The sequence below is a fragment of the Lethenteron reissneri genome, chromosome 3 (genome assembly GCF_015708825.2).
Source record: "Lethenteron reissneri isolate LAM-NWPU_2019-01 chromosome 3, ASM1570882v1, whole genome shotgun sequence".
NCBI lineage: Eukaryota > Metazoa > Chordata > Hyperoartia > Petromyzontiformes > Petromyzontidae > Lethenteron > Lethenteron reissneri.
This window is the reverse complement of record NC_083781.1, coordinates 1,557,862-1,585,518: the sequence shown is the minus strand read 5'-3', so window position 1 is coordinate 1,585,518 and position 27,657 is coordinate 1,557,862. Positions and strand designations below refer to the sequence as shown.

At 52.6% G+C, this 27,657-nt stretch overlaps 1 protein-coding gene across 1 annotated transcript in view; it reads left to right on the top strand.

The window, feature by feature from the left end:
• LOC133347746 (uncharacterized) overlaps nucleotides 1–27,657 on the top strand; it is a 224,126-nt gene that overhangs the window by 169,187 nt on the left and 27,282 nt on the right. The window contains exon 7 of the mRNA XM_061560300.1: nucleotides 16,547–16,669. Coding sequence (XP_061416284.1) covers nucleotides 16,547–16,669 — 123 coding nt within the window. The remainder of the gene's footprint in view (nucleotides 1–16,546; nucleotides 16,670–27,657) is intronic.

The following is a 27,657-nucleotide window of genomic DNA, read 5'->3' as shown; positions in this document are numbered from 1 at the left end:
TCATACTTTTATGAGTATTATTGCATCATTCATGCAAATTGCATCCAATGACACTGTACATTAATTATGTTTAAGGGACCAAATCCTATGTACAGCTACTACCAAGCCAATGAAAACCCCCTACACTCCGAGGACAAATTTTAAATAAGTAAACAAATAAAGAAATGGTACCAAAACAAAAGCACAAACGACAAAAAAATAATTGCGCAACAGAGAAATGAGTCCATTAGGTCTCAACATCCCAGACCACAATTCCAACTTCTCAACCAATTAAACTTTTTTTTATTTTGGCATTTTCACGGACGAGTTTGGATTTGTTTGTTTCGATGTTCAGTTCGTTTGCACTGTGTGACAGCGTAGCGGTGGCCTCGTGCTTACAAAAGGGGCGTCGCCCGACGCCACTTGTAAGCACACCACCCTGGGCGGGAAAAGCACGGAAGTGACACGGATTGTGACGTCACACTTCTGGTCAATCCGGAGCAATGTTTGTAGTTCATATCTATGCCCAATGATATTTTTTATTGCAGTAAAACTCGGATTTAGGTCTCCGCCTTTTGTGTGGTTTCGCAAATACGTCATCGCTTGATTATTAATACCACTGTCTAATTTTCGTCGCCCCAACCCCACACTTGCATCGCTGACAGCGTCATCGTCTGTCCTGTCTCGTTATCCGTCGCCTCTCAGCCTTCGCCTGCACCACCACCACCACCTACTACTACCACCACCACCTACTACTACCACCACCACCACCTACTACTACCACCACCTACTACCACCACCACCACCACCTACTAACCCTGTAAACCGCTTCGACTGGCGTATCGATATTCGTCATTTCATGAACGCATCCCCCCCCCCTCCCCCGACGTCAACTGGGGTGTTGCTGTAATTAAAAGATCTGGAACACATCCTGACCACCCCGAGCCGTACGACGTGCGCTTCTCCGTGCTGGTCCACGGATCGAGCGTCTCGCCTCTCAAGATTTCACCACACACGACTGTGGGCGTCTTCAGCTCTTGCATTGCGAGCAGCGGTGACAACGTACGCGCTGGCTGTTAGAAGTCCCCCTTACTGTCAGGACGGGTGTCTCGGTTGTATCTCCCACAACATGGAATCAGAATCTTTATTGAGACTGGAGAAATCCCATGAGCTACGAAGCCCTTTCTCACAGGTGTCCAGAAAGAAGGTGCCCGTGGAGATACGTGTTGTGCACGCGCGTATTTTATACAGCAGTCCCTCAGTTTACGTTTTTAATCCGTTCCACGGAAACTGCTGTGAACCGAAATAACTGTTAATCGAATGTAGAAATTACATATTTAAAGCATTGCCCCGTTCCAAGACGATCGGAAGTTGACTTTTTTGACACGAAGTAGAAAACGTACAATGTAAACAAATCCAGTCACGGTCTGACCGCTCTTAAATGGGCGCCGCTGATTGGCTGACGGCAAGGCTCAGCCCCACTTGCAAGCGCTCGGATTGGCCAACATTGCCGCCCACTTGCATAACGTAAGCGCACCGTTCATCGACCTTTTAACTTTTGTCGAAACCATGGGGTCCTATGGGAGGCGAAACGTTCACCAAAAACCCATCAACCGATGTCACTGTTGACCGAGGAACTATAGTATTTCTTTTTTTCTAAATCATCATCGTTGTTATGAGCGCCATCGTTATCAGAGGTGAGCTCCATTGAAACAAGTGCCGAGACATGTGTCATTACAAGCGGTTAAGGGGTTTGGGTCAGTGGGCTTGGGCCGGTCAAATGGCTGGAGAGGGTGATATCCGGGGGTTCAGGAATAGCAACGGAGTCGGCGGTTGTCGGTCCACCGACCGTCATGTCATCGATAGCGATGAAATCGCTTCGTGAGCAGAATGGTGAGGTAGGATCATTGTCACCCTCAACAAAACAACGAGAGGTAGCAACAACGGGCAGTGCATCGATGATGGCTGACGATGAAGGCGACCGCGACATGCGCAATTAAGCGACGGGGAGAAACATTCGATTTGTCAGTTTCACACGCAGTAGTAGTCGGGTTTCGCGTCCAACATTAGCCGTAATAAAGTTTTTTTTTGGGTTAGATCTCTTGAATATAAATGTGCCGTTAAACCCGCCACCACCCGACGCGGCCCAATTAGTAAGGTTCGTCACGTAAACAGAACGTGCCAATTAGTGACTACTCCAGCACACCGGTGTGTGTTGGAGAGTAAACTCACAACATTGACAATCTGAAGTACCGTGACATTTTGCTGGTGGTTACAACAACCAGCCTCATCAGGCGATTCCCCTGAATTGTGAAGAAGTCCTCCTCCGTTCTTAAATGTTGTGGGTTTACTCTCCAAAACGTATAAATTAGTCACTAAACGTATACACTAGTAACTAGTTTATACGTTTTGTTTACATGACAAACCTTACTAATTGGCTGTCGGGTGGTGGCGGGTTTAACGACACATTTATATTTATGTGATGTAACCAGGGGCGGTTTCTTCATTAGGGCGATTGGGCGACGCACCACCAATGTCATTGAACCACAGAGTCACGCTAGCCGTCACTGTGCCTCTGGATATAGTCCAATCAGCGTCATGTCACGTTCTGTGGAGTACCGCCTCTTTTTGGGCGATTTCACTCCGGCTGAGAATCGCCCCGAGTGGCCCCATAGACTTACATTGAAAGATGTTTTTTTTCGAACGGCGGGCGCTCCAATGCATTCTCTATGGCTTCCGGGAGGGCTCGCCCTAACATGCTTACGTCATCATACGTGCTAACGTCATCATACGTAAGCACGTTTCATCCAACAATATAATTTATCGCCACCTAGTGGAATCTTTAATAAAATAAACTTGAGTGGTTTGTTTTAATATTGAGTATAGAAACAAACAAGATGTATTGTAAGAGTCACTTTATTTTTCATTAATATTAAAGAAGTGAAGTTGCCTTTACATGCTTAAGCTGTTAATTTATCCATTGCATGGGTGGACCTTATCCTTATCAATCATCCAGACATTTGCCCCCCCTGAGAGATTTTGCAGGAGCCGCCACTGGATGTAACCCAAACATTACTTTTATTATCGATAAGATTCACCGTTGCCAGTTCTCCACGGCTCACTTCTGGTTTTACTAGCCGCGCACGGACCGAGTCTCGCAAGCGGTTTCACGATATCGTTCGCAACTCAGCATTGTGACACGCATGGGGTTTATTTTTTATTTTTCAACAGCAATGTTTGTACAGCGCCATTGGCGCGAGGCCTCACGTCGGGTTCAAAAAGGTCGACCCTTGAGCCCCTTGGCAGGTGAGCGTGCCGACCACAGCGTGACTCGGCCAGTCCAGGTACACGAGTCCGAGTTCGTCTCCTGCCGCAAGTGCCTACGTGCCCTGTCAAAGTATGTGGCGTTCGTACATTGTCCATGCCTACGTCTGTCGCTCGTTGGCAGCCGCGCATATCCTCGCTTTGTTTGAGGCTAAGCCGTTGTTGAGACGTCCAGGTGAAACGTCGCGCAGGAGAGCGGAAAACCGAATTCCGTGGAGGATTCAAAATATTCTTGGTAGAGCCATTGTTTGCACCTCGTTTTGTTTTTTTCACACTCAGCTGATTAGCGTTTGCAAAACAACGCGACGCACAGATCCTATTCCTCGTAATCCCTAACATCTCACCCCGTGGGGTCGTCTGCAGCGAGACAAATAAGTTTTGGCCGAATTACGATCGTCGCCGCCTGGTTATTATTTTATCATTTCACCGTAGTTCTTAGCTTTTAAAGTGGCAACGCGAACATTCGAGGAACATAGATTGTGTCAATATGTAGGCTGCGTCCACATCGCACGCCATAGCGGCTGGAAGAGAGTCCACGCTGTAGTCACCCCACGTGATGCTGCCCGGCTATGTACCGCGTGTCCGCTGCGGTAGCTCGCAGCGGTTGCTCCGTAAATGGAGGAGATGCGAGGGAATCTAGACGATTGCATTAATAACAAAACAAAAAGCTAAATCAATTAACAATAATACGTTTGACCACTTACACCCACCTAAGAGGACAATGTATAACCGACGACGTTTCGGCAACAACCCTTCTTTATTGCAGAGAGAGTTTAGCCTTACAGGCGCATACCTTGGCGAAGTTGTAAAATATTTCTACATTATATATGTATAATGTTTTTTTTCCTTGCTGGAAATATTTTGTGTAAAATTTTTCTGACAACATGGGACCGTTTCAAACGATAGGGTAACCCGGCTCATTGCCCATGCATCGTGAACGCCGCTCCCTCGGAGTCCATCGTTTAGACCCAACACGGTCAGTTTAGTTTTCTTGTGGGGGAGGAGAGGGAGGAGGGGGGCGGAGGTGCTGGTGGTTATGTAAGGGTAGTGGGCTGCCTGTATACCTCGCCTGATATGCAGGAGGATCGTGGGTTTGATCCCGACCCTGACGCCTGCTGATGTATATGTGGAGTTTGCGTGTCTATCTCTCCCCGTGGTATCGTGGATTTTTCCCCAAGTCTCTGATTTTTTCCCTCGGTATTTAGAATCAACATTTTTTTCTACGCGATAAGCCACTTCGTTTGGCTATCATTTGTGGCCAGGTCCGCTTCTGTGCCCAGTTGGCCTAACCTGGTAAAATAAAAATATTATTTTATTTTTATTATGTTTTATTTTTATTATTTTATTACTTCCCTTCTACGTGACTTTACCGAAAGAACCAAGAAGAAAAATAAAAATAGTTATAGTTTATATTCCTTGGGGTATTGGGTTTTTGGGGGCACAGGTGGGGGAGGGGTGGGCGCAGTTTCAGAGAGTTAATCAGAGATGGATTCCCATAGTTGTGCTGAAGTCTGCCTCCTTTGCTTGTGGTCGGATGTCCCAGGTAATCCAAGGAGACTGGCTGATGTAGGGGCATTGTTCCATGGCACTCGTGAATGCCAATGCTTTATATTCCCTGGCGCACCAACAAACTCTCTCATAGCCCCGATCAAGTTCAGGCTCAAGACGCTCCTCTTCTCATCTGCCTATGCGACCTATTACATATAAACACGAGTCAATTATTGCGCATGTCCACTGTGGAGCGGATTGTGGATATCTTCTTCTTCTTCTTGTTTCGTACGGCTGATTTAAATGCCAAGCAACAACTCCCAATTTCACATGCGGGTGGTCGAGCCAAACATCCGCGTCAGGAGCAGCGGAGTGTATCGCTGTGGTGGACATGGTGGACGAGCACAGGAATAGGCACGGAAAGATGACGTAGGGAGGCGCGAAGTGGGAAGCGGTGAATCAGGATGTGAAGGACCTTGGAGTGGACGTGGAGATGATGGCCCAGGATGGGCAGTGAGCGGAGCAGGAGGAGCAGGAGCAGCAGCGCAGGGCACCGCGTGAGTCGGGGGATGAGCTCGGGAAGAAAAGCAGCCTCCTCGATTTCCGTGATGCGGACGCGTGACCAGCTGAGAACTCGTTTCGCAAGAGAAGCCCGGGTTATTCGTCTGCCAGGAGTGGCGGCGATGACTGCTGCTGTGTTAAACCACAGTTGAGTCATTTGCGGGGCGATTTTATAATTTTGGCAAATTTGGACTCCCTCCTCGTGTTGACGGGTACACACGATGGGACTGACGTCACGGTTGATGCGGTGCAGCGGCATATCGGTGATTGTTACAGCGGTTACCGACAAGCGGGGCCGGGCGCTGGCTTTCGAACCGCAAACCTTCCCAAGTTGCGGTTGCATTTTGGCCGCTCGTGGTGGGGGGAGGGGGGCGTGTCGGAGGCTGCCACGCAGGGCCCCCCACCTCCTCCTCCTCTTCTTCGCGTGATCACGCAACAAGGGGAGGGGCTCTGCCGGGTGGTCGGGGATTGTTTTTGGATCACCGTGTGTCCGAACCGAGGCCCAGAAGCGCCGAGGAGGCCAACAGCAAAGGTCTACGGTGAAAAGTCGCGCCAGGTAAGAGGTCACGGAGTAAATGACGTGCCGTGGGTGAAGTTGAAAGGCCGACACGTTTCCCGGGGTCAAGTAGAAACAATCCAGAGTTTTTTGCGAACGCGATTTAATTACGTGAATGGGGAAAGAGATAGTTATTTTTTTTCCCGCTAACTGACAATTGATGGATGCGCCTCGTACTCTGGATGGATGTCTCCTTTACATCCGTACCGTTGGTGGTCTACTTTAAGCAGATGAAAGAAGGGGAGGGGGCGCCCTGGGATTGCTATTTCACCGTGAAATTTAAGGAGTTTTTTCGTTCCCTCCCGGTAAGAAAATAACATCCAGCTATTGATAGTTTTTCTCTCTCTCTTTAAGTTTACTTCTCTGCTTGTGATCTCAGAAGCACAAATGGGAGAGCAGCGTGATTAATGGGGCGGGAAGAATGTTCGTCATACCGAACATTTGCAGGCTGGCCAAAAAAGTCAGGACGCAAAGGGTTATTATATTTATTTTATATATATTTGTTTTACAAATGTTCAAACTGGCTTCCATTAACAGTAATGTGTGCATGAATTCTCTTTTGAAATTAATTCTGGAGGTTTTTTTTCAAAATTTCTGCTGCCTTCTTTAGTCATCTGACTTTTTTTTGCAAAAAAATAGTTATTCGTAACAATGATAACGGATGAAATATTAACTGAATGAATAAATTTCGATTTAAAGCTTTCGTGACTGCAGGGATTCATCTTCTTGGTTCTTTCGGTGAAGTCACGTAGAAGGGAAGTAATAAAATAATAAAAATAAAACATAATAAAATAAAATAATTCTCACGACGTTTCGGCTACAACGCAAGCAGCCGTCTTCAGGTGAAGAATGAGACACTGCCAAGCTAGGAGCTTATATATAAGCTTCCCTTCTACGTGACTTCACCGAAAGAACCAAGAAGATGAATGAATAAACTCAAAATATTTCAGGCCAGTGTTAAAATAAATGAAATGTCCCTATGTGTCTTGACTTTTGGGCCACCCCGTATATGCACAGAGGGTGCATCTTCTTGGAGGCATATCCAAATATGATGGGAATGAAGCTCACTTAGGGAGACTTTTAAAAGACGCACCGGCGAGCACCAGCGGTGCCATGAGGTCTGCTCTTGGCCGCGTGCTGCACCGTTCGTGTCATCGCAGGACCACGAGGGATCCGCGGCCACTCGGTTCCGCCTTCATCCAGCAGTTGATCGATCGTGGTCGATTATGATTGACGATCGTCAAAAGAATATCTTGGTTATTGGTTGGTCATAACGTAGACGATGTTTTTTTTGTTGTTCTTATTTCTGGGTCACTGCATACATATTTGTTTTTAAATCAGCAGAAAGCAAGAGCCAAGTTGTGGAGCTCGGGATAAACATGTTGCGGCAAATAGACATGGGTCACCGTGATGGATAACGACCTATTATTTAAGGGTGCTTTAGAAATATAAATTATTTTCATAACCCCACGGCTACGACCAAACCATACGGCATGCATCCGGTCTCGCCAGACCTCGGAAGCTCAAGCGGGGTTAACCCTGGCTAGAGCTTGTGGATGGGCTATCGCCGAGCTTAACAGGCGCCGCAAGCTGCTGCGTTACCACATTACGGGGCAGTGCAGCAAAAACAACATTGTTGTAGCGTACTTTCTGTGCCACCTGCCTTCTTCACCAACCCACAGCGGGCGGCGTGGCGGAGCATGGGCGTGTGTCACCCGCACGGCGTGGGCACGAGCCCGTGTACACAGCACGGGGGGAAGTGGTCGCTCCTCGGCCGGGTCGGGAAGCAGTGCGGGAGCCTCGTGCATGGGAGCGCCCAACGCTTTAGTCCGAAACTAAAGTATTATTACATCTTGATTTGAAGCTTTCGTGACTGCAGGAATTCATACTCTTTGGGTCTTTCGGTAAAGTCACGTAGGTGAAAATAATTTTTACCGAAAGACCCAAAGAGTATAGAGTAGCATTATTATTATTTTGCCAGACAAGGCCCAATGAGCAAAACAGCTCTTTGTCAGAAGTGACCCGGCCACGAATAATTGCTCAACGAAGTGGCTTATCGCGTGTGGAAATTTATCGCAGCCGAATACTCTAAATGAGTGGTGTTGATTCTAAATATGGAGGTAAAAACTGGAGGACCTGCAAAGATACACCCACGCCATCCTGCATACCAGGCGAGGTAGTTAACATCTCCTAGCCACCGTGCGCTGCTCTGCCAAGCCACGAATGTGGTGACCCCGAATACCCCCAGCTCCGGAAGCGGAGTCCTTCGCTTTGCTGTAACGACTTGCCAGTGAAGCCACGTTGATTGCCTTCTCCTCCTGTTGTTTTGAAGGCTTGCGTCAACATTCTCAACACTTTCATTGCAAGCGGTGATACAAATTACATGTGTGTGTGCGCGGTCGTGGGGAGCGGTAGTGTAGTGGTGAGCACGCTGCGCTACGAACCTGGCGACCACTCACGGCCAACACCAGTGACACTTATCTGAACCGGTCCTGCGCCTCCCCTAGGTCAACTCAGCCTCAAATGAGTCTGGTGCGGTGTGTAAACATCGCCACTAGGGAGACAAATTAGGTTTGGCGTGGTGTTGGCCACCCACCCCTTCGTGTGCCGTGCCGGCCTTCATAGGTGCTCGCTAACAGCACTTGCCCCAACAGTCTGTTGCAGGCTATACGGGGGATTTTTTTCTTTGTTTTTTCTGCAGTTATGTTTTTGTGGGGAGCGGTGGCACAGTGGTTAGGAAACTGCGCTCGGAACCCGTTGAACCAAGTTAAATTCCTGGGCCTCCCCTAGGTCGACTCAACCTCAAATGAGCGTGGTGCTGACCACCTCCGTCCCCCTCGTGTGCCGTGCCGGGCTTCCGAGGTTTTTTTTTTGCCCACAACATTTGTCCCAACAGTCTGTCGAGGCAATACGGGGAATCTTCGTCTTGCGTGTAAATTATGGGGAGGGGTGGCGCAGTAGTGAGCCAGCGCACTGCACAACAAACCTCGCTGACCCCAGTTTGATTCCCGCTCACGGCCATTATCGGTGGCAAGTGATATCTGAGCTGAACCTGGGCCTCTCCACCAACCCCCGCACTGACCAGCCTGGTGACATTTTCTTGAAACAACCTCCCCACGACCGACACACAATTTTGGAGGCCTTCATCCAGCAGTGGATTGGCACGAGGCTGTAAACTGCAATGGATGATTGGGGGCACGGCTGGTGGTGGTGGTGGTGGTGGCGGTGGTGGTGGTGGGGGTGGTGGTGGTGATAATGAGGGTGGTGGGGATAGCACTAGGGGGGATGGCGATGGGTGGTGGTTGTGGGGGTGATGGTGGTGGTGGGGGTGGTGGTGAGGGTGGTGATGGTAGTTGTGGGGGTGATGGTGGTGGTGGTTGTGGGGGTGATGGTGGTGGTGGGGGTAGTGGCGGGGGTGGTGGTGACGGTGGTGGTTGTGGTGATAATGCTGAAGTGCCGTTGCTGTTGCATGGTGCGGCTGCTAACGGCCATCTGGTGTCCGGGAGATTTGCGCACTGCGATGGTCCTGGTGCCGCTGTGTCCACACTCGAGCGCGGTCGCTGAGCCGCAGGGCCGCCACGCGGCACTGGGAAGCGGCCAGCACCATCAACGGCGAGACATCCAGACCTCATCGCCGTAGACACTTCACTCGCTAAGCCTCCTCGCGTCTCTCTTCCAGTGAATTAATCGGTGAATACATCACGCTGTGCCGCAGTGTCTCTAGAGCAGGCGGAATCCTTTATTTAAATAGGCCGAGAGCTCCAGTGGTGCTTTTGAAGTCTGTTTGGCAAGAGAGGCCCCCTGTGCGTGAGTGCACAGTGAGCCAGCGAGATGGCGGCCGACAAGCGAACGCAATATGCACAGATTTACCAAAACTGCAAAAATGGTATCAGACCAACATAAATACTACGGCGTCGGTAGATATCGGATCGTGCATATTCACTTTCATCTATTTATTGAATCCGCCCTTTGTCCACCCACCGCCACGTGAAGGCCTCTAGCCCGCAATGCCGTGTGCGGGCTTGTCGCTCGCACTCCCACCACGCTGGTCAGTGCCGCTTGGCTAAGGGGCACCCAGGGACTGGTTCGGGTCAGCGGGTTCATGACGCAGCGCGCTGACCCCTTTGCCGCCGTGGGACGTTGGGCCGACGTTGGTTCAACCACCTGGCAACGTGAGCCCAACGTTGCATGTCTACCGGGTTAGCATTAGTCACAGTTGTTTACTTGATGTATTCATTGCGCATTCCTTATGAAAGTAAAACTTTTTTTTACTTTCATGTCATTTTGTTCCGTTTCTTGAATTCCACGACCGTTGGGCATTTTTGCCAGCTGCCGCGTGGCTGGCGCTAACAGGGGGCAGGTAAAAAGAACGAACGGTGGGGTCGTCACGGCCCATCGCAACGCGGCAGCCCGGAGCCATGACCAGCGCGTCGTGTCATGGCGGCGCCCCCGCTCCGCTGAGCTCAGCTTGGAGTGGAACGGCGCACGCGGGAGAGGGTGGGGCACTGTGAACCCGCGTGCCGAGCCAGTGGCGGGAGTTTAACTCTCCCTCGCCTGCTACGCAGGAGGTGGTCGTGAGTTCGATCTCGACCCCTGACGCCTTCTGTATATTTGGAGTCTGCGGTGTCTCTCTCTCCACTCAACATTTAGAATCAACATCACGTTTGGCTGTTATAAATGCCCACGTGATGACAAGCCACTGCGTTGAGCTCTCATTTGTGATCGCCAGGTCGCTTCTGACCAAAGAGCTCTAGTGGGCCTTACCTGGTTACATAAAATTAAAGCCGCTCCAACATTCGTTGTGCAAATAATCCGCACAGCTTTCGTTAGCGGGGTGGGGGGCGGGGAGACGGGGGAGGGGGCCCGAGGGGTTGAGGGGGGGCAGGAATGCCCGGGTGTGGAGAAGAGTCGATTGCAGCAGTTTGCCTCTGGAGTGGAAGCAATGGGGCACTTTTCTCGAGATGTGAGGACGGCACCCAGCTCTTGAATTGAGGTGGCCGCCCTTCTCGGCCGATCGGCACCAAAGCTCCGTTGCTGGGTGCCCTGGCTAAACGTGCGGTTGTCTTTTGTTGTTGTTGCTGTTGTTGTTAACGGGCAGGAAACAGCACGGAGAGACGGCAATAATCACCCTCGAGGGCATGCAGCTGTCTTTCAAAAAGTCGTCTGTGACCACTGGGGCCCCCTCAGCAGCTACTGACGTCATTTGTTTCTCATCCATTCGCTGTCATCGTCGTCGTCGGCTGCCCTAGTTAACCCATTAAAAAACACACACACACACTGCGGACAATTAAGATATCTCCTTTGATAGGGCACATACAATCACACACACGTGACCCCGTCTGGTAAAACACCCATTGCAACCAACGCGTGCTCATTTGGTGATTGCTGCTGCTGCTGTGGTGGCAGCGGTGCACAAGTACAGCGAACAACAACAATGCTAAGAACAACATCAACAACTCTAAACATTCGTCAATAACGCTGTGGCCTTAAAACGAAAAGTAAAAAGGCAACGTTTCGGACAATGGCCCTTCTCCATAGCGCACCGTTATTGTTGGAATTATTTGCGTTCGTTTTTGGTGAACTCTTCTTGCGCAGGGCTGCCAACGCAGCAGCAGCATCGCCAAATAAATATAGGTGAGGTCTGGCTATACTCTCCTGCAGAGCCATTGATTAACTTGACCTTTGGTTCAACTCAAATCATGCGGGGGGGGGGGGGTTAGCGGTCATCATCTGTCTGTGACCGTTTCATTTTATTTCATTTCCGTCAGTTGGAGGACCTTGCCCGTTGTTCCACAGCGGCGCTCTCCTCCGGCGAGCGGCGAAGCACCCTCCGCCTGTCTGCGAGGTGTCGCATTATCACCTCGCGTGGGCCTTCCCACGCTGGGAGAATGAGTTTGGCGAGATGCGCTCGGGTGTGCGTGCGCGAGCGAGCGAGCGCGCGTGTGCACGCGCGTAAATGGTCGGCGTTGCCCGCCCGCGAACCGACGCTGAATCATCAGTCGTCGCAATTTATGGACGTCTCCCACCCCTCACTCGACAAAGTGGACCTTGGTCCGCGCAGACTTGAGCCGGTAAAAAGATCCGACGCACCTTGCGGTAAACATTACGAACGCCCATCGTTCCTTCTCTCAAACATCAATTCTTCGCAAGTTTTATTTTTCCAGTGAATCTTTCCCAATTTTGAGGCTCACGGACCGCGAGGCAGCGTCTTGGTGCTTCTTGGAAGTTGTCCCAAAAAATAAAGTTCCTCCACCGCAGCAGGGATTCAAACCACGAGCTTCCGCGCCAAACGATCCCACTGGCAATCACGCCGACCACTTAATCCCTGGCCTCGGTTAACGAGAAGGGGGAATTGAATTTACCTGCGGTGCCTGCCAGTAGTGTAATCAAGCAGAGTGTTTTGTCAAGGACATTACGCTGTTGACAGTATAGATCGCTTGTCTTTCGCCTTGATACGCACTCGTCCGTGACTTTGTATCTGATTAGTGGCAGCCGCTCTGAAGATGTGCTCGGGCACGCGCAGCACAATCAGTTTGCTTTCGCCGCACCGTGGAGAGAAGAACGACCCATCGAGTCTTTCCCTGGTACACTCAGCGCCACTGCTTGCCCGTGTCATCGTTCAAGCCCCTTCCCCGTGATATTTGTGCCCACGTAAAATAGTTTAGCGCATCGATTTCATCTCCGTGCGGCGTGTGTAACAGTTGCCGGGGGTTTTCCTTCGCTGACGGTGGTGCTTCGGCGGATGCACATAACTTTTAAGGGCTCACGACGAATTGATTTCACTCTGATGGATCGGCTCGCCACGGTGGCGAGATGTTAACTACCTCGCTCGGTATGCAGGAGGTTGTAGGTTCGATCCCAACCCTGATGCCTGCTATATATTTGGAGTTTGCGTGTCTCTCTCCCCATAATTGCATGGGGTTTTCTCTGCGTCCTCCGGTTTTTCCCGCTACATTTAGAATCCACGTGCATTTAGAGTATTTGGCTGCGACACATTTCCACGTGATCAGCCACCCCGTTGAGCTATCATTTGTGATAGCCAGGTCGCATATGAAAAAGAGCTACGTAGCTCAGTGAGCCTTACCCTGTAATTTACAAAAATAGTTTAGTTTCAGTTTAGTTTTAACCGCAGCTGCCACGGGCAGCGTGGAAGATGCCCGGACCTCGTCACTCCACGCCATCTCTCGCGCGCCGTGCGTTTGTTACATAGACAGAGTCACGCCAACATTGCGCTGAATGAAGGACGCACGCTTGTGCCGGGCCAAAAGGGCACATACCACGGCACGGGAGTAATCGTCGCGCGAAGAGGTCGGGAGGTGAACCCTCCGATAGCGCTCCGCTGTTTGCAGACCTCCTTTCTCTTCTCCCCTACAACCAATCCACGTGACCTCTAACCGGCAAGCACATTTGAATGGAGTCTGTCCTTCATCGTCACCAGCAGCAACAGCCGTGGTCAATCCACTGCTGGATGAAAGCCTCCCAAGCTACGGCCACCCTGCCACGATCTTGCTCGATAACAATCCACGTGGTGACGCGCTGTGGCGCAGGAAGTCAACCGTTGTGCCACAGCGATTACCCTGAAACAATATTTGCCGTCCTCTAGCCCGTTGATCGATTTGTGTTTCCCCACGAGTCGTTAAGCGGTTGGGAGCTTTGTAAGCTCGTTCAGTCCTGCAGGACCGCTGCCAAAGTGCAAACGTACATTTGGCGTGGAGCGCGTAGAAGGCGACATTAGCTGATTGCGGTGATGAACCACGAGCGCCGGCGGCGTTAGCCGGGGCTGGTGGCAGCGGTGCCAACCCCGTCTTCAATTTCTGTGCAGCAGCAGCAGCAGCTCGGTGTGATTGATTGATCGTGTAGACTTTCTGCTTGTTAACTCTCCTCCCGTGCTTAATCCTGAAGTGGTGCGGGTCTGTTTGCGTGACTTCTGGAGCACCCTTAGGTTTCTCTGCTTAATTAGCGACTAGTGGCCGCTAATTTTTTTTACAGTAGCAGAGCGGGGGATGGAGGGTGGGCAGCATTCTCCCACCAGGGTGTTGTTGTCGAAGCGTAAACAGGGGCTTGTGGGGTTCGAGGGATCTTCTCTCTCCCTCTCTCACCGCTGAAACGTGAACGGACGACACGGCCGGTGGACAGAGCCGCTTACGTCGCGCGTGGAATGTCCTCGTCCTCCGCTCAGCGAAGTTCGAACCTTCTGGGGATTCTTGCTGCACCTTCTCCCCGCGGGATTAACCGTCTCGCCTGTTCCCGCCGTCCGTCTCCATCCGTCCGTCTGTCGGGGCCCGTCCGAGAGCCGGGCGTGCCCACGGCGACTCCTCCGCTCTGCGTCCGTGCGAGTCTCCGGGATGTGAGTCTCGCGCAAGAAGTGGCGCCCAAGGCGGAGGAGCCGGCAGCCTCCGTCGCATCTCGCCTGGGCCCCGTGGCGCTTTTTGTGGCTTCGCGACGGCAGTGCAGTTTGTGTTTTGGGCGAGGAGTGTGGCGGGCACGTGCACCTCGAGACGCTCGCCATTAGAGTGTGGGGAAGCAGACGAGGGCGTCGTTCGTGAGGTCCGTTCGTTAGTTCGTGACGCGTCTGTGATGGTCAAGTGGGGCAGGACGGGGGAATGTGACATCTCTGTCCGATAGGAGAGCAGCGGTTGGATTGAGAGTCGGATTCTTTTGGGTCACATCTCCGTGCAAGTACGATGTCGAGACTTTTCACCGTTGTCCCTCCGCCACCCGACATCCAATCAAATCAAGAGGTCATGCGCCATGAGCAAATGTGCCGACTGAGTTGTTTATATTCTACGTGACTTTACCGAAAGAACCAAGAATATGAATCCCTGCAGTCACGAAAGCTTTAAATCGAAATTGAGTTGTTTATTTCCTGCGAAACCGGCGTAGGGAGGAGGGATGGAGGTAATATTGAAAAGAAAGTGGGCAACCGTTTTTTTTACATGGTTTTTTTTTTGTACACGCCTGCATAAAATATACTCGTGTAAAAAACTGCGAGCTTGCGTGGGAGAATGCCGGGCGAGAAAGAGAACGGCGGTGTGTGTGTTGCGGGGAGAAGCTCTTCCCAGGAGGCTCCGTGGCTGCGTTGTTCCGATTTGTCTTTCCACCTTCGAGCTCCGGATGTTGTCGCGTTCGGGCGTTTGTTGCGACGAACAGCGAGGGGCACCTTTAATTTTAGTTATTTAAAAATTTAAGAAAAACGTGATGTGCCACGCGCATCATTTCATCCAGTTACATTGCAACCGATTTTCTCGATAGTTCAATCAATTCAACGAGCTCAGGAGCACTGGGATACACACATTGTGAGCGAGTAATGCTCACCATGTGTGTAGTTTGTTGTCTTTCCCCCGCATCTCCGATTAGCACGGTTGGCTGCGTACGGTGCGAAAGAAGTTCAACATACATACGTGCAAGTCAAATGTGTGATAATTGTCACGTGTATAAAACAAAAACTACATTTGCTTGAGAAGCCGGTTTAATCACGGGTGGCTGGAAACTAGATTTGAACTCGGTTGCCCTCTGACCCCCCCCCCCCCCACAAGCCACACGGCCACGTCCTCGGTGTCTTATAAAAGTGGCGTCTGTCGACGCTGAGGCCCACACATGCTCGTCATCATCATCATCATTGTCATCATCGTCGTCGTCATCATCATCATCGTCATCATTGTCATCATCGTCGTCGTCATCACCATCATCGTCATCATTATCATCGTCATTATCATCGTCATCATCATCGTCACCATCGTCATCATTATCATCGTCATTGTCATCGTCATCATCGTCATCATCATCGTCATCATCATCGTCATCATTGTCATTATCGTCGTCGTCATCACCATCATCGTCATCATCATCGTCACCATCGTCATCATTATCATCGTCATTATCATCGTCATCATCGTCATCATCATCATTGTCGTCATCGTTATCGAGCGAGAGAGAAGCAGCAGGCGGTGCCACAGCGTTGCGACTTCATAACCACCGCGTGTCAGCTGGGTTGAGCCGCGTGCCGTGACCAGACCGACGCGTCAACAACCTCCAGCACCCTCGCTGCTGCTGCGGGAAGACAGCGTGGAGTGTGAAGTGTGCACTTGCCAATCGCGTTGCTGTGTCTCACGTGAGCGGTGGCGCGGTGGTTAGCGTGACGCGCTACAAACCCAGCGGCCCGAGTTCAATTCCCTCTCGCGGTGACGATTATCTGAACCGGTCCCGGGCCTACTCTAGGTCGATAGCTGGCCTTCATAGGTGCCACTCGCTCGCAGCACTTGCCCCAACAGTCTGTGAAAGGCTACGCGGGGGATCTTTGTCTTTGTCTATCACGTTATTTCACGAGAACGAGGGGAAGACGTTCGTGCCGGCACTCGCCGTCAGCTGCCGGAAGACGGGAGACGTCATGATAACAGCCATCATCATCATCATCCTCTCCTCGATGTTAATATTAACGCGGCGATTAAACAATACGACGATTTCTGCCTGTTCTGAAGAAGGACCGTTGCCTGAAACGTCAGACCGCTGGGTAAATCCACTCGCGCGAGGCGGCGCCGACGACGATGAGGAACTGCCGGCGCTGCGTCGACGCTGACCCCCCGTGTCTCCCCCCCCTCTGTGTGCCCCCCCCCCCTGCCGTTGCCCTCCTCTGCCCAGGTTTGAGGGCGATGTCGTGCGCTGGGCTCAGCAGCGACTGAGCCACAGGAGCCGCCGGAGCCGCAGCGCGGGAGCCTCCCCGCTCTCCTCGTCCGCTCGCCCTCGCTCGGTCGCCCTCAACTGGTGAGCAGCCCGTCTCGGCGCGGTTGGCTACCGACGGTGCGTGAGGAGATCAACGTGCATACATAATGGAGGTTGTTGGGTTAGATCGCGTAGGTATGAATGTGTCGTTGAACCCGCCACCACCCGACACAGCCGATGACTAAGGTTCGTCACGTTAGTAAGGTTCGTCACGAATTGTGACTAGTTCTGCAGGCCGTGTGGTGGAGAGTAATATCCACGAAATTTACAAATCGAGTACAACGTTTCGCCAGTAATTACAACCAGCACCATCAGGCGCACAGCCAGAGGTTTAACGCGCGTACACGTGCACGTGCACGCGCGACCCGAGGTGTCCGTGCCTTGATTGGGCGAGCAGCCACGGGATGGTGCCACTCGCGAGAGCCTCTCCGGCAGGGCCCCCCAGAGGTCACGACCCGCACGCGGTGCGGGTCAGTTACAGTCGGCAGGTGGTGACCCTCAGAGAAGGGTCCTTGATCACTACCACTCACCACGCTGTCACTCACCACTCACCATCCTGTCACTCACCACTCACCACCTGCAGTGTCACTCACCACTCACCACCTGCAGTGTCACTCACCACTCACCACCCTGTCACTCACCACTCACCATCCTGTCACTCACCACTCACCACCTGCAGTGTCACTCACCACTCACCACCCTGTCACTCACCACTCACCACCTGCAGTGTCACTCACCACTCACCACCCTGTCACTCACCACTCACCACCCTGTCACTCACCACTCACCACCCTGTCACTCACCACTCACCACCCTGTCACTCACCACTCACCACCTGCAGTGTCACTCACCACTCACCACCTGCAGCGTCACTCACCACTCACCACCCTGTCACTCACCACTCACCACCCTGTAACTCACCACTCACCACCTGCAGTGTCACTCACCACTCACCACCTGCAGTATCACTCACCACTCACCACCCTGTCACTCACCACTCACCACCCTGTCACTCACCACTCACCACTCACCACCCTGTCACTCACCACTCACCACTCACCACCCTGTCACTCACCACTCACCACCTGCAGTGTCACTCACCACTCACCACCCTGTCACTCACCACTCACCACCCTGTCACTCACCACTCACCACCTGCAGTGTCACTCACCACTCACCACCCTGTCACTCACCACTCACCACCCTGTCACTCACCACTCACCACCTGCCGTGTCACTCACCACTCACCACCTGCAGTGTCACTCACCACTCACCACCTGTAGTGTCACTCACCACTCACCACCCTGTCACTCACCACTCACCACCCTGTCACTCACCACTCACCACCTGCAGTGTCACTCACCACTCACCACCCTGTCACTCACCACCTGCAGTGTCACTCACCACTCACCACCCTGTCACTCACCACTCACCACCTGCAGTGTCACTCACCACTCACCACCCTGTCACTCACCACTCACCACCCTGTCACTCACCACTCACCACCCTGTCACTCACCACTCACCACCCTGTCACTCACCACTCACCACCTGCAGTGTCACTCACCACTCACCACCTGCAGTGTCACTCACCACTCACCACCTGCACTGTCACTCACCACTCACCACCTGCAGTGTCACTCACCACTCACCACTCACCACCCTGTCACTCACCACTCACCACCCTGTCACTCACCACTCACCACCCTGTCACTCACCACTCACCACCTGCAGTGTCACTCACCACTCACCACTCACCACCCTGTCACTCACCACTCACCACCCTGTCACTCACCACTCACCACTCACCACCCTGTCACTCACCACTCACCACCTGCAGTGTCACTCACCACTCACCACTCACCACTCTGTCACTCACCACTCACCACCCTGTCACTCACCACTCACCACTCACCACCCTGTCACTCACCACTCACCACCTGCAGTGTCACTCACCACTCACCACCCTGTCACTCACCACTCACCACCCTGTCACTCACCACTCACCACCTGCAGTGTCACTCACCACTCACCACCCTGTCACTCACCACTCACCACCCTGTCACTCACCACTCACCACCTGCCGTGTCACTCACCACTCACCACCTGCAGTGTCACACACCACTCACCACCCTGTCACTCACCACTCACCACCCTGTCACTCACCACTCACCACCCTGTCACTCACTACTCACCACCCTGTCACTCACCACTCACCACCTGCCGTGTCACTCACCACTCACCACCTGCAGTGTCACACACCACTCACCACCCTGTCACTCACCACTCACCACCCTGTCACTCACCACTCACCACCCTGTCACTCACCACTCACCACCCTGTCACTCACCACTCACCACCTGCAGTGTCACTCACCACTCACCATCTGCACTGTCACTCACCACTCACCACCCTGTCACTCACCACTCACCACCTGCAGTGTCACTCACCACTCACCACCCTGTCACTCACCACTCACCACCCTGTCACTCACCACTCACCACCCTGTCACTCACCACTCACCACCTGCAGTGTCACTCACCACTCACCACCCTGTCACTCAGAAGTTCAACGTACGTGCCCACATTGTCACGTCCAGTTCGGGAAGGCACGAGCGAGGCCTGGGAAAGCGCTTGAAATAATATTCGCAGCTCTGCGTCGCAAGCCTGACATCCACCCACACCAATCAACCCCGTGGAATAGAAATCAGCCTCTCGGGGGGAAGCGCACGCCTTGTAACCCACAGCGACCCTTCGGAGTGCTGTGCTTGGTGGGATGCCCAGAGATGGATCTTGCGTGAACACACCGGGTAGCGTGGCATGGGGGAGTACAGCAAGCGCGTTTATGAAATTGCTGTCTCTGCGGAATTAAGAGTTCTCTCTTTTTCAACATTTTTTTTTTTGCCAAACATCCCCGAGCAAAATTCTCACTTTCAGTCAGTGAATATTCTATTGTGCGTCTTCATCAATGGTGTACATTCTTATTGTTATCAACTGAACATTCTGAACGGACCTGTGGGTCGCGAGACCCCCCCCCCCCACCCTCCCTCTGCTATGCATCGCCGATGGACCACACGTGGCTTGTTTGTGTTTGTCCAGCTTGCGCGTGCGCGCACGTGCGTGTGTGTGTCAGCACGACGCGCTACGAACCCAGCAACCCAAGTTCGATTCCCGCTCACGGCCAACATCGGTGACGGTTATCTAAACCGGTCCCTGGGCATCCCCTAGGTCGACTCAGCCTCAAATGAGTACATCGTGCGGCATGGAAAAACATTGCCACTGGGGAGACAAAGGCGGCCGGGCCGTGGTGCTGGCTACCCACCCCCTCGTGTGCCGTGCTGCGGCCTTCATAGGTGCTGCTCACTCACAGCACTTGCCCCTACAGCCTGGGTCGGCTAGACGGGGGATCTTTGTTTTTGGCTGCACAGCTGCTCCCACTAAATGAATAAAAAATGCTCGAATCTCAAGGAGCGGCCCTAGCGACCGCATCCCCCCCACAGAGGAGGCAGCGCTGGGCACGGAGACATCAGCAGCCCACGCGGCTCCAGACTGTATCTCTCATCTCACTACATCTCTGTGTGCCGTGTGTATCTCTCATCTCACTACATCTCTGTCTGTATCTCTCATCTCACTAGCAACTCTCTCTTTCTCTTAACTAGATCCCTCTCATCTCACTACATCTCTGTGTGCCGTCTGTATCTCTCATCTCACTACATGTCATTCCCATCTGTATCCCTCTTGTATGTATGTTCGTTGGACTTATTTCGCACCTTACGTAGACCAACCGCGCTGATCGGAGGTGCCGGGGAAGGACAACAAACTCAACGAAGCTGATTACGTTCCAACATTTTGTCCGTGTAGAGTGAGGGAAAAAAGTTATTGATTCCATGCTGATTTTGTACGTTTGCCCACTGACAAAGAAATGATCAGTCTATAATTTTAACGGTAGGTGTATTTGAACAGTGAGAGACGGAGCTGCGAGTTGAGCCCTCGGCTCCTGCCGCTGCCGCGGCAGCGCGCGGTGGAAGCTCGGGAGCGGAGATGCTCGCCGTGTGGCCCAGCAACTCGACAAGCCGCGCTGTGTTCAGACTCTCGATTGAGACGAGAGGACTTGCCGATGACTGGTACCAGCGGTGTCAAGATCGGCCTCTGTGGAGGAGGCTCGTGAAGGACGCTACTGGGCAGTTGGAGGCAGTTGCCCTCCAACAACAATGGAGGGCGGAGGAGCGACGCTCACAACAACGAGCGGAGCGCCGGGTGGCTAAAGCACAGCAATGGCACAGTAGGGGGCACAGGTGATGTATCAGCCAGTCGTCTCAGTCAGTCGACCTGTGGCATCTGGGTCCGCCCCGTGACCTCCTGCCAGCGGGCGTTTGACACTTCACGTGGCCTCAAGGTGCACATAGCCTGGCACAAGCGTCGTGGTCACCACGACTTGGTAGTGAATGGCGGTTGTTGTTGGGGAGCGGTAGTGTAGTAGTTAGCACGCTGTGCTACGGACCCAGCGATCCGAGTTTGTTTCCCGATCACGGCCAACACCAGTGATGATTATCTGAACCGGTCCCTGGGCCTCCCCTAGGTCGACTCAGCCTTAAATTAGTACCAGGTGCGGTTGTTTAAAAATATCACCACTGGGGAGACAAAGGTGGTCGGGCGTGGTGCTGGTCAACCATCCGCTCGTGTGCTGGGCCAGCCTTCATAGGTGCTCGCTAACAGCAATTGCCCCCAAACAGTTTGTTAAGGCTACACGGGGGATCTTTGTGTGTGCGCGTGTGTGCCTGTGTGCGTGTCAACCTGATATATCACCACCGGTGTTTGTCCAGAGGTTCACGGTCAACATCTACGGGGGAAAAAACACAACCCAACAAAACACAGCAAACACGATTTTCCGGGCGTTGAAAGCGACCACAAAGGGGCCACGTGGGTACAATGTTTACTCCGTATCACGGCGGCGGCGAGCGGGACGAGCGGCGTTGCAACATGGAATGGGTCACGGCCTCACGTGCGGTGGTGCCGCTGGGTGGGGTGCGACGACGGGCCTGGGACTCCGCCGCCCGAGTTCGATTCCATGGCCTCCCCCCTCCCGCTTTGCCAGATCCCCACCCGTAGTTTTTGTCTCGCCAATGCCCAGACCCGCCGGCTTGAGAGGCCTTCCCATCGTCCGATCGACGATGACCTCCGGGCGTCCACTCCGATTCCCTTCTCGGTGGGCAGCCCCTTCCCTGTCCTGCACATTTGCCGGCCCGATGGCAACCGGCCATTCCTGGGTCACGCTTCAGTGCTTTTTCCTGCCATGCTAAACTCACGCATGGTTCTCCCCACCCCCCGTATCCTTCCACGATAATTACAAAAGCGTCCCCCAAGCGAAGAAGCAACACGATTGACCACCTGAATTTTGCATCCGCTTTTTTTCCCCCGGTTCATTTCAGTGACCCCACACATGAACACCCATCTCGAGCGCAAGCGTCAGCCCCTCTCGTCTGCTCTGTCGTGCCCTCGGTCCTTCTTTGACACACAGCCCTGTGTGTCAAAATACGCGGCTACCTGAATCAACAGCGGAGAGTTTGCCATGAATATAACGAACAAAAGGCATAAAATGCAGAAACTCTGAGAAACCATCAGGAAAAATAATACGGAATGAATCAAAAGAACGTGACACACAGGGGGTGATTGAATATGCCATCGCAATCGGGAGTTACTGATTGCCGTATCAAAAGTGGGGAGCGCAGGAATGCAAACGTCGTGCATGATAAGCGACGTAATCATACAACTGGCGGATACATTTTATGCAGATTCACATCATAATAACAATATTTTTATAAAATCTTTCTTATACCACGGGAGAAAAAGCGTGTCTCGTAAATGGAGGATGGCACATACGCCACAGTGGAAGGAGCAACCACTTCCCTTCGCAGTGTGAGACTGGGAAATCTCCAGGGCCAGCAATAAACTGTGAACATCATTCAAAGAGAAGTGGGAGGTGGCCGTTAGAACAACATTATCTCAGTAATTTGGGAAATGTCTTCTCAGACATGAAATCTCTCAAAAGCGGAATGTTTCTTGATTCGCTTCTGAAAAAGGGGAGAGAAAACAAATCTTGATTTGAAAAATTCAAATTCCGTCCACCGACCATGCTACCATTCGTGTGAATATTTGACAAATGTCTTCGGGAGCTGACTTTAGGAACTTTTTAAAAAGCCAGCCAAAACCAGAGACGGATCGAGAAACGTTCCTCGGTGCTGGCGACTCCAACATTTAGAACTTTTTAAAATATATTCCGACATTAATAGCACAAACGCAATGTGTTTTCACTGGTAAATATCGGTACAATACCACATTGTTTGGTTGAGTGGGGGAGGGGGGTCGATTACCCCCTCTGACCGTGTGGTCTACACTCCTTTTCAGAGGGGGGGGGGGCACTGTCGCCGATAAAACATCATCATTGCGAGGGCCGCCACACATTTGAACCCATTGTTGGGTTTGACAGTAGCACGATGATGATGATGGGGTGGTGTTTTCACATTTTGTGTATTCTCGGGGCGGCTGAACGTCAGGGGGGACACACTAAAGGCCACCAGGGGCCGCCAGTGCCCCCCCCGCCCCCCACCCCGCGGGGCCTTGCAATGAACGGCACTGCCCTGTGGCTCTCCCCTGGGATCCGCCAACCAAGCCGAACCTCGTGAGCAAGTTGGATTTATGAAAGGGCTTTCTTTTTTTACCTACCATCGACCACGCAGACACCGTCGTCAATAATAAGATCCCGTGTGGCAGACTAACCGGCATCAAATGGCTTTGTCCGGGGCTTGCGTGGACTGAGGCTGCGCGATTCGCCGGGGGCGGAAGCGTTCATTTCGAGCGCTCGCAGAACCAAGGTCTGAGCAACATATACGTGGACGTGACTCGAGGTGTTTACAAAGAAGCGAACGCCGCATTGGGAGAGCGCACGACGGGAGGAGGAGCAGCCGCAGCAGCAGGAGACGACACGGTCTCACCGACGCGGGGCCCTCGGCACAATCCCGAGAGACGTCCGAATGTTTGGGGCAAAGCGAAGGCGTGAACGTAAACTTTGAGACGGCATTCAGCGCCGACGGCGCGGTCATTACAACGACCGTGAAAGATAAATCGCGGCAGTCGATTAAAGGTGCTTCACAAGGAGGGGGCGGGAGCTGCAAATTCGAGTTCAACGCGAGTGCCAACAGGGCAGGCAATGTGCGGCGAGGTTGCAAAATAAATGGCGGACGTTTGTTGGAAGGACACAACGAGATCAGCCGGCAGAGTGGCTGTTAACATTAGGGGGAGCGGTGGCGCAGTGGTTAGCGCTGAGCTGCTCTACGAACCTGGCGACCCGAGTTTGATTCCCGCTCACGGTCAACACCGGTGACAATTATCTGAACCGGTCATAGGCCTCCCCTAGGTCGACTCAGCCTCAAATGAGTACCTGGCATGGTGTGTAAACATCGCCACGGAAGACAAAGGCGGCCGGGCGTGGTGATGGCCACACACCCCCTCGTGTGTGCCGTGCCAGCCTTCATAAGTGCACGCAAACATCACTTGCCCCGACGGTCTGTGATGGCTATACGCTGGATGTTTGTCTTTGCCTTTGTTACTGAAGGGGATTGTCACAATGGACTACAGCGGTGATCACGGGCAAGACGGAGGAGCGCTTTGGGGAAGCTGAATAGGACTCGTTAACATCAGCCCTTGATTGCTCAGAGACCTCGGACGCCGCCGTTGGGACCCAGGTTCACTTCGTCCTAAATGTCACCGCCACATCCCGCGCCGGGGGGGGGGGGGGGGACGACGTCACCCGGCACCGCCGCCGGGTCTATTCGGGCACCTAGCCGGAACGTCTTCTAGCGGACGTTCCGGCTCTACTCGGCGCCCCGCGGTCGACGAGGAGGCGAGGCACGAGCGTGCGAGGGTTCACGGCGCGAGGGGCGCGCGCTCCGCCTAGCCAGCAGTCGGTCTGCCCGGGGGGGATGGATCGCCATGCCTGGAGGAACATTCCAAATGGCGCGGTGATGGCTTAGCGACTGCGGCTGTATGTATGTACGTGCACGTGAACTTCTGTCGCACCGTACGTAGCCAAACGCGCTAATCAGAGGTACAGGGGAAGGACAACAAACTAAACACAACATGCTTTGACGAAGGAATGAGTTTTCAATCTTGATTTGAAGTGCATAGCTCCAATGGCTTCCTCATACATGTACGTGCAAAACACTGGTGTACTGAAGTAGTAACTAGTAACCTCCAGGATAAATAAATATTCTGATTCTGATTACGATAATTGGCACGTTTTGTTTACGTGACAAACTTTGCTAATTGGCTGTGTCGGGTGGCGGTGGTGGGTTAACGAAACATTTATATTTACGCGATCTAACCCAAACAATCTTTATTATGAGTCTTGGAGGCTGAGCTTGCTTTTCCTGGAACATGTTTGTGAACAATAATACCTCTCGAGGGAGTGTTTCCGTGAAATCGGGCACTGCGCACGTCCACTCCGGATGCCCTCAAGCGCGCTTGGACGTGAACAACGATGGTGTCTCCGGACAGATTGAGAGGGTTAATGTAATTTTTCCCGTACAAATATTGAAGCGTTTTATAAACTAGAAATTATGTATTTATTTAACCACTGAGCTATGTAGCTCGTTTTCCGAAGCGGCCTGGCCACAAATGATAGCTCAATGAAGAGGCTCATCGCGTGGGAATGTGTAGCAGCCAAATATTTTAAACACGCGATGTTGATTCTAAACATGGAGGGAAAACGCGGAGGACTCGGAGAAAATCCATGCGACCACGGGGAGAGAGACACGCAAACTCCAAATATACAGCAGCAGCAGGCGTCAGGGTCGGGAATCAACCTCACGGCCTCCTGTAGACCAGGCGAGGTAGTTAACATCTCCTAGCCACTGTGGCGCCCGTTCATTTGGCAGTAGGGGAGGGAGGGTGCCGCCTGTTTCCGCGCGGAGCGAGCGAGAGAGAGAAATGGGTTTTCTGGCCTCGTGCAGAGACGACCAGTCCACTCTGTGAGCTTCGCCAAACGCCACCGCTGGGCCCCGGGACATTTGAATCCTCTCAAGGAAACTCTTTGGAAGTCATTGTTCGATCTTTTCAAAGAATCTATAAACGTGTATGTGAGGCGAAAGAAGCAACTTGTTGGCGTTCCCTCGGCTGCTTTGGAGAGCTCAAGGTATTTCTTAAATCCGCGTCGTTCTTTTTCTGCACAGAGCCCGAGGGCGGCCACTTTCAACGACTGTCAACGGCGCTTGTTTGTTGAGCGGTGGGGGGGGGGGGTCGAACTAATGCACAACACACTTATGCACACCACACTCACGATACATCAATCAATCGATCTCGATTTTACGTGCCAGTATCTCCCTCTGTAAGGTCAGCATCAGTGCACCTCACAGCAGGACGGGAGGGGTACAGGGGGCATGCATGTGTGTTGAACTTCTTTCGCACCGTACGTTCTAATCGGGGGTGTGTGGGGAAGGACGAGATGCTAAACACAAAACGCAGGGCATAGAGCAACGGGAGTGACGGATATACCTGGCACATCCTCAGCGGCTAACTCCGACTCAGCAAAGTAAATTGCAACCTTGCGCAACGAATAGCATAAGGAAGGTGACCAGGAAATGAACGTTGATGAAAGGTAAAGAGACATTTTTTTTTTACAGTTTTACTCACACACAAGAAAAGACAAAAAAATATCCCACGGCGTCTTTAACAGAGTGTTGGGGCAAGTGCGAGCACTTATTGAGAACGGCACGGCGCACGAGGGGGTGGGTGACCACTCTTTCCCAGCCACCTTTGTCAGTGGTGATGTTGACACACCGCATCAGGTACCCATTTGAGGCGGAGTCGACCTCGGGGAGGCCCAGAACCGGTTCAGACAATTGTCACTAGTGATGGCAGTGAGCGGGAATCGAATTTGAGTTACTGGGGTTCGTAGCACAGTGCGTTATGCACTGCACCACCACTGCCCACGTTTGCACGCATGCACACACAGCACACTCACATAGCATGCAATGTAATAAAGACAAATATCCCCCATATAGCCTTAACAGACTGTTGGGGACACGTGCTGTGAACGAGCACTTATGAAGGCCGGCACGGCACACGAGGGAGTGGGTGGCAAGCACCACGCCCGACCACCTTTGTCTGTTTTGACAGATGTTTTTACACACCGCACCAGGTACGAATTTCCGGCTTAGTCGACCTAGGGGAGGTCAATGGTCCGGTTAAGATAGTTTTCACTGGCGTTGACCGTGAGCGGGAATCAAAGCCGGATCTCCAAGTCCCCGTGATGCACACCACACGCACGCGACTACCAGCACAGCTTTGCTCCGCCTGGATGGATTCTCGGGCGGGTGTTTTTGTAGCCGTGGGCCCAGAAACCCCACCGGTGTGACTCCATTGCGGAGTTGTTGCACCGGGCCCAATCGCCTATCCTTCGTAAGCGCACGCATTGGTGACTCCAAGAAATGTTAATCTACTCCCAAATCGCCACCCTTGGACCAGAAGTAAACCTCGACTCGCGCCACTGAGCAGCTTCTCGCCGTTGTGCTGCTGCTGCTGCGTCGCCCTCCAACACGTTTAAGGGCCCCACAGTGGCGAGATGTTAACCACCTCGCCTGGGGGTTTCACCCGTGAGCTTTCGCGACCAATATTATCCATACTCGAGGTTGTTTTTGGGTTAGATCGCGTCGATATGAATGTGTCGTTAAACCCGCGACCACCCGGTACAGCCAATTGGTAAGGTTTGTCACGTAAACAAAACATGCCAATTCCTTGCGAGTGTGAGGAGCGACTTCCACGTCGTGTAGAGGATACTCTTCTCTATTCCACGTACGGCACGCAGCTTAGTTTGGGTTGTGCCGCGTGCTGTGCAGCGTGATGTCCGACGCTTCGCTGCCACGTTGCTTAACCCAAAAACAAATGTGGGCGTTGAATACTCTGCTCGTGGTCAAATGCGGTGTGTGTAAGCGTAGGGTTGGGGCAGTGGCGGCTGGTGATATTTATTTTTGGGGGG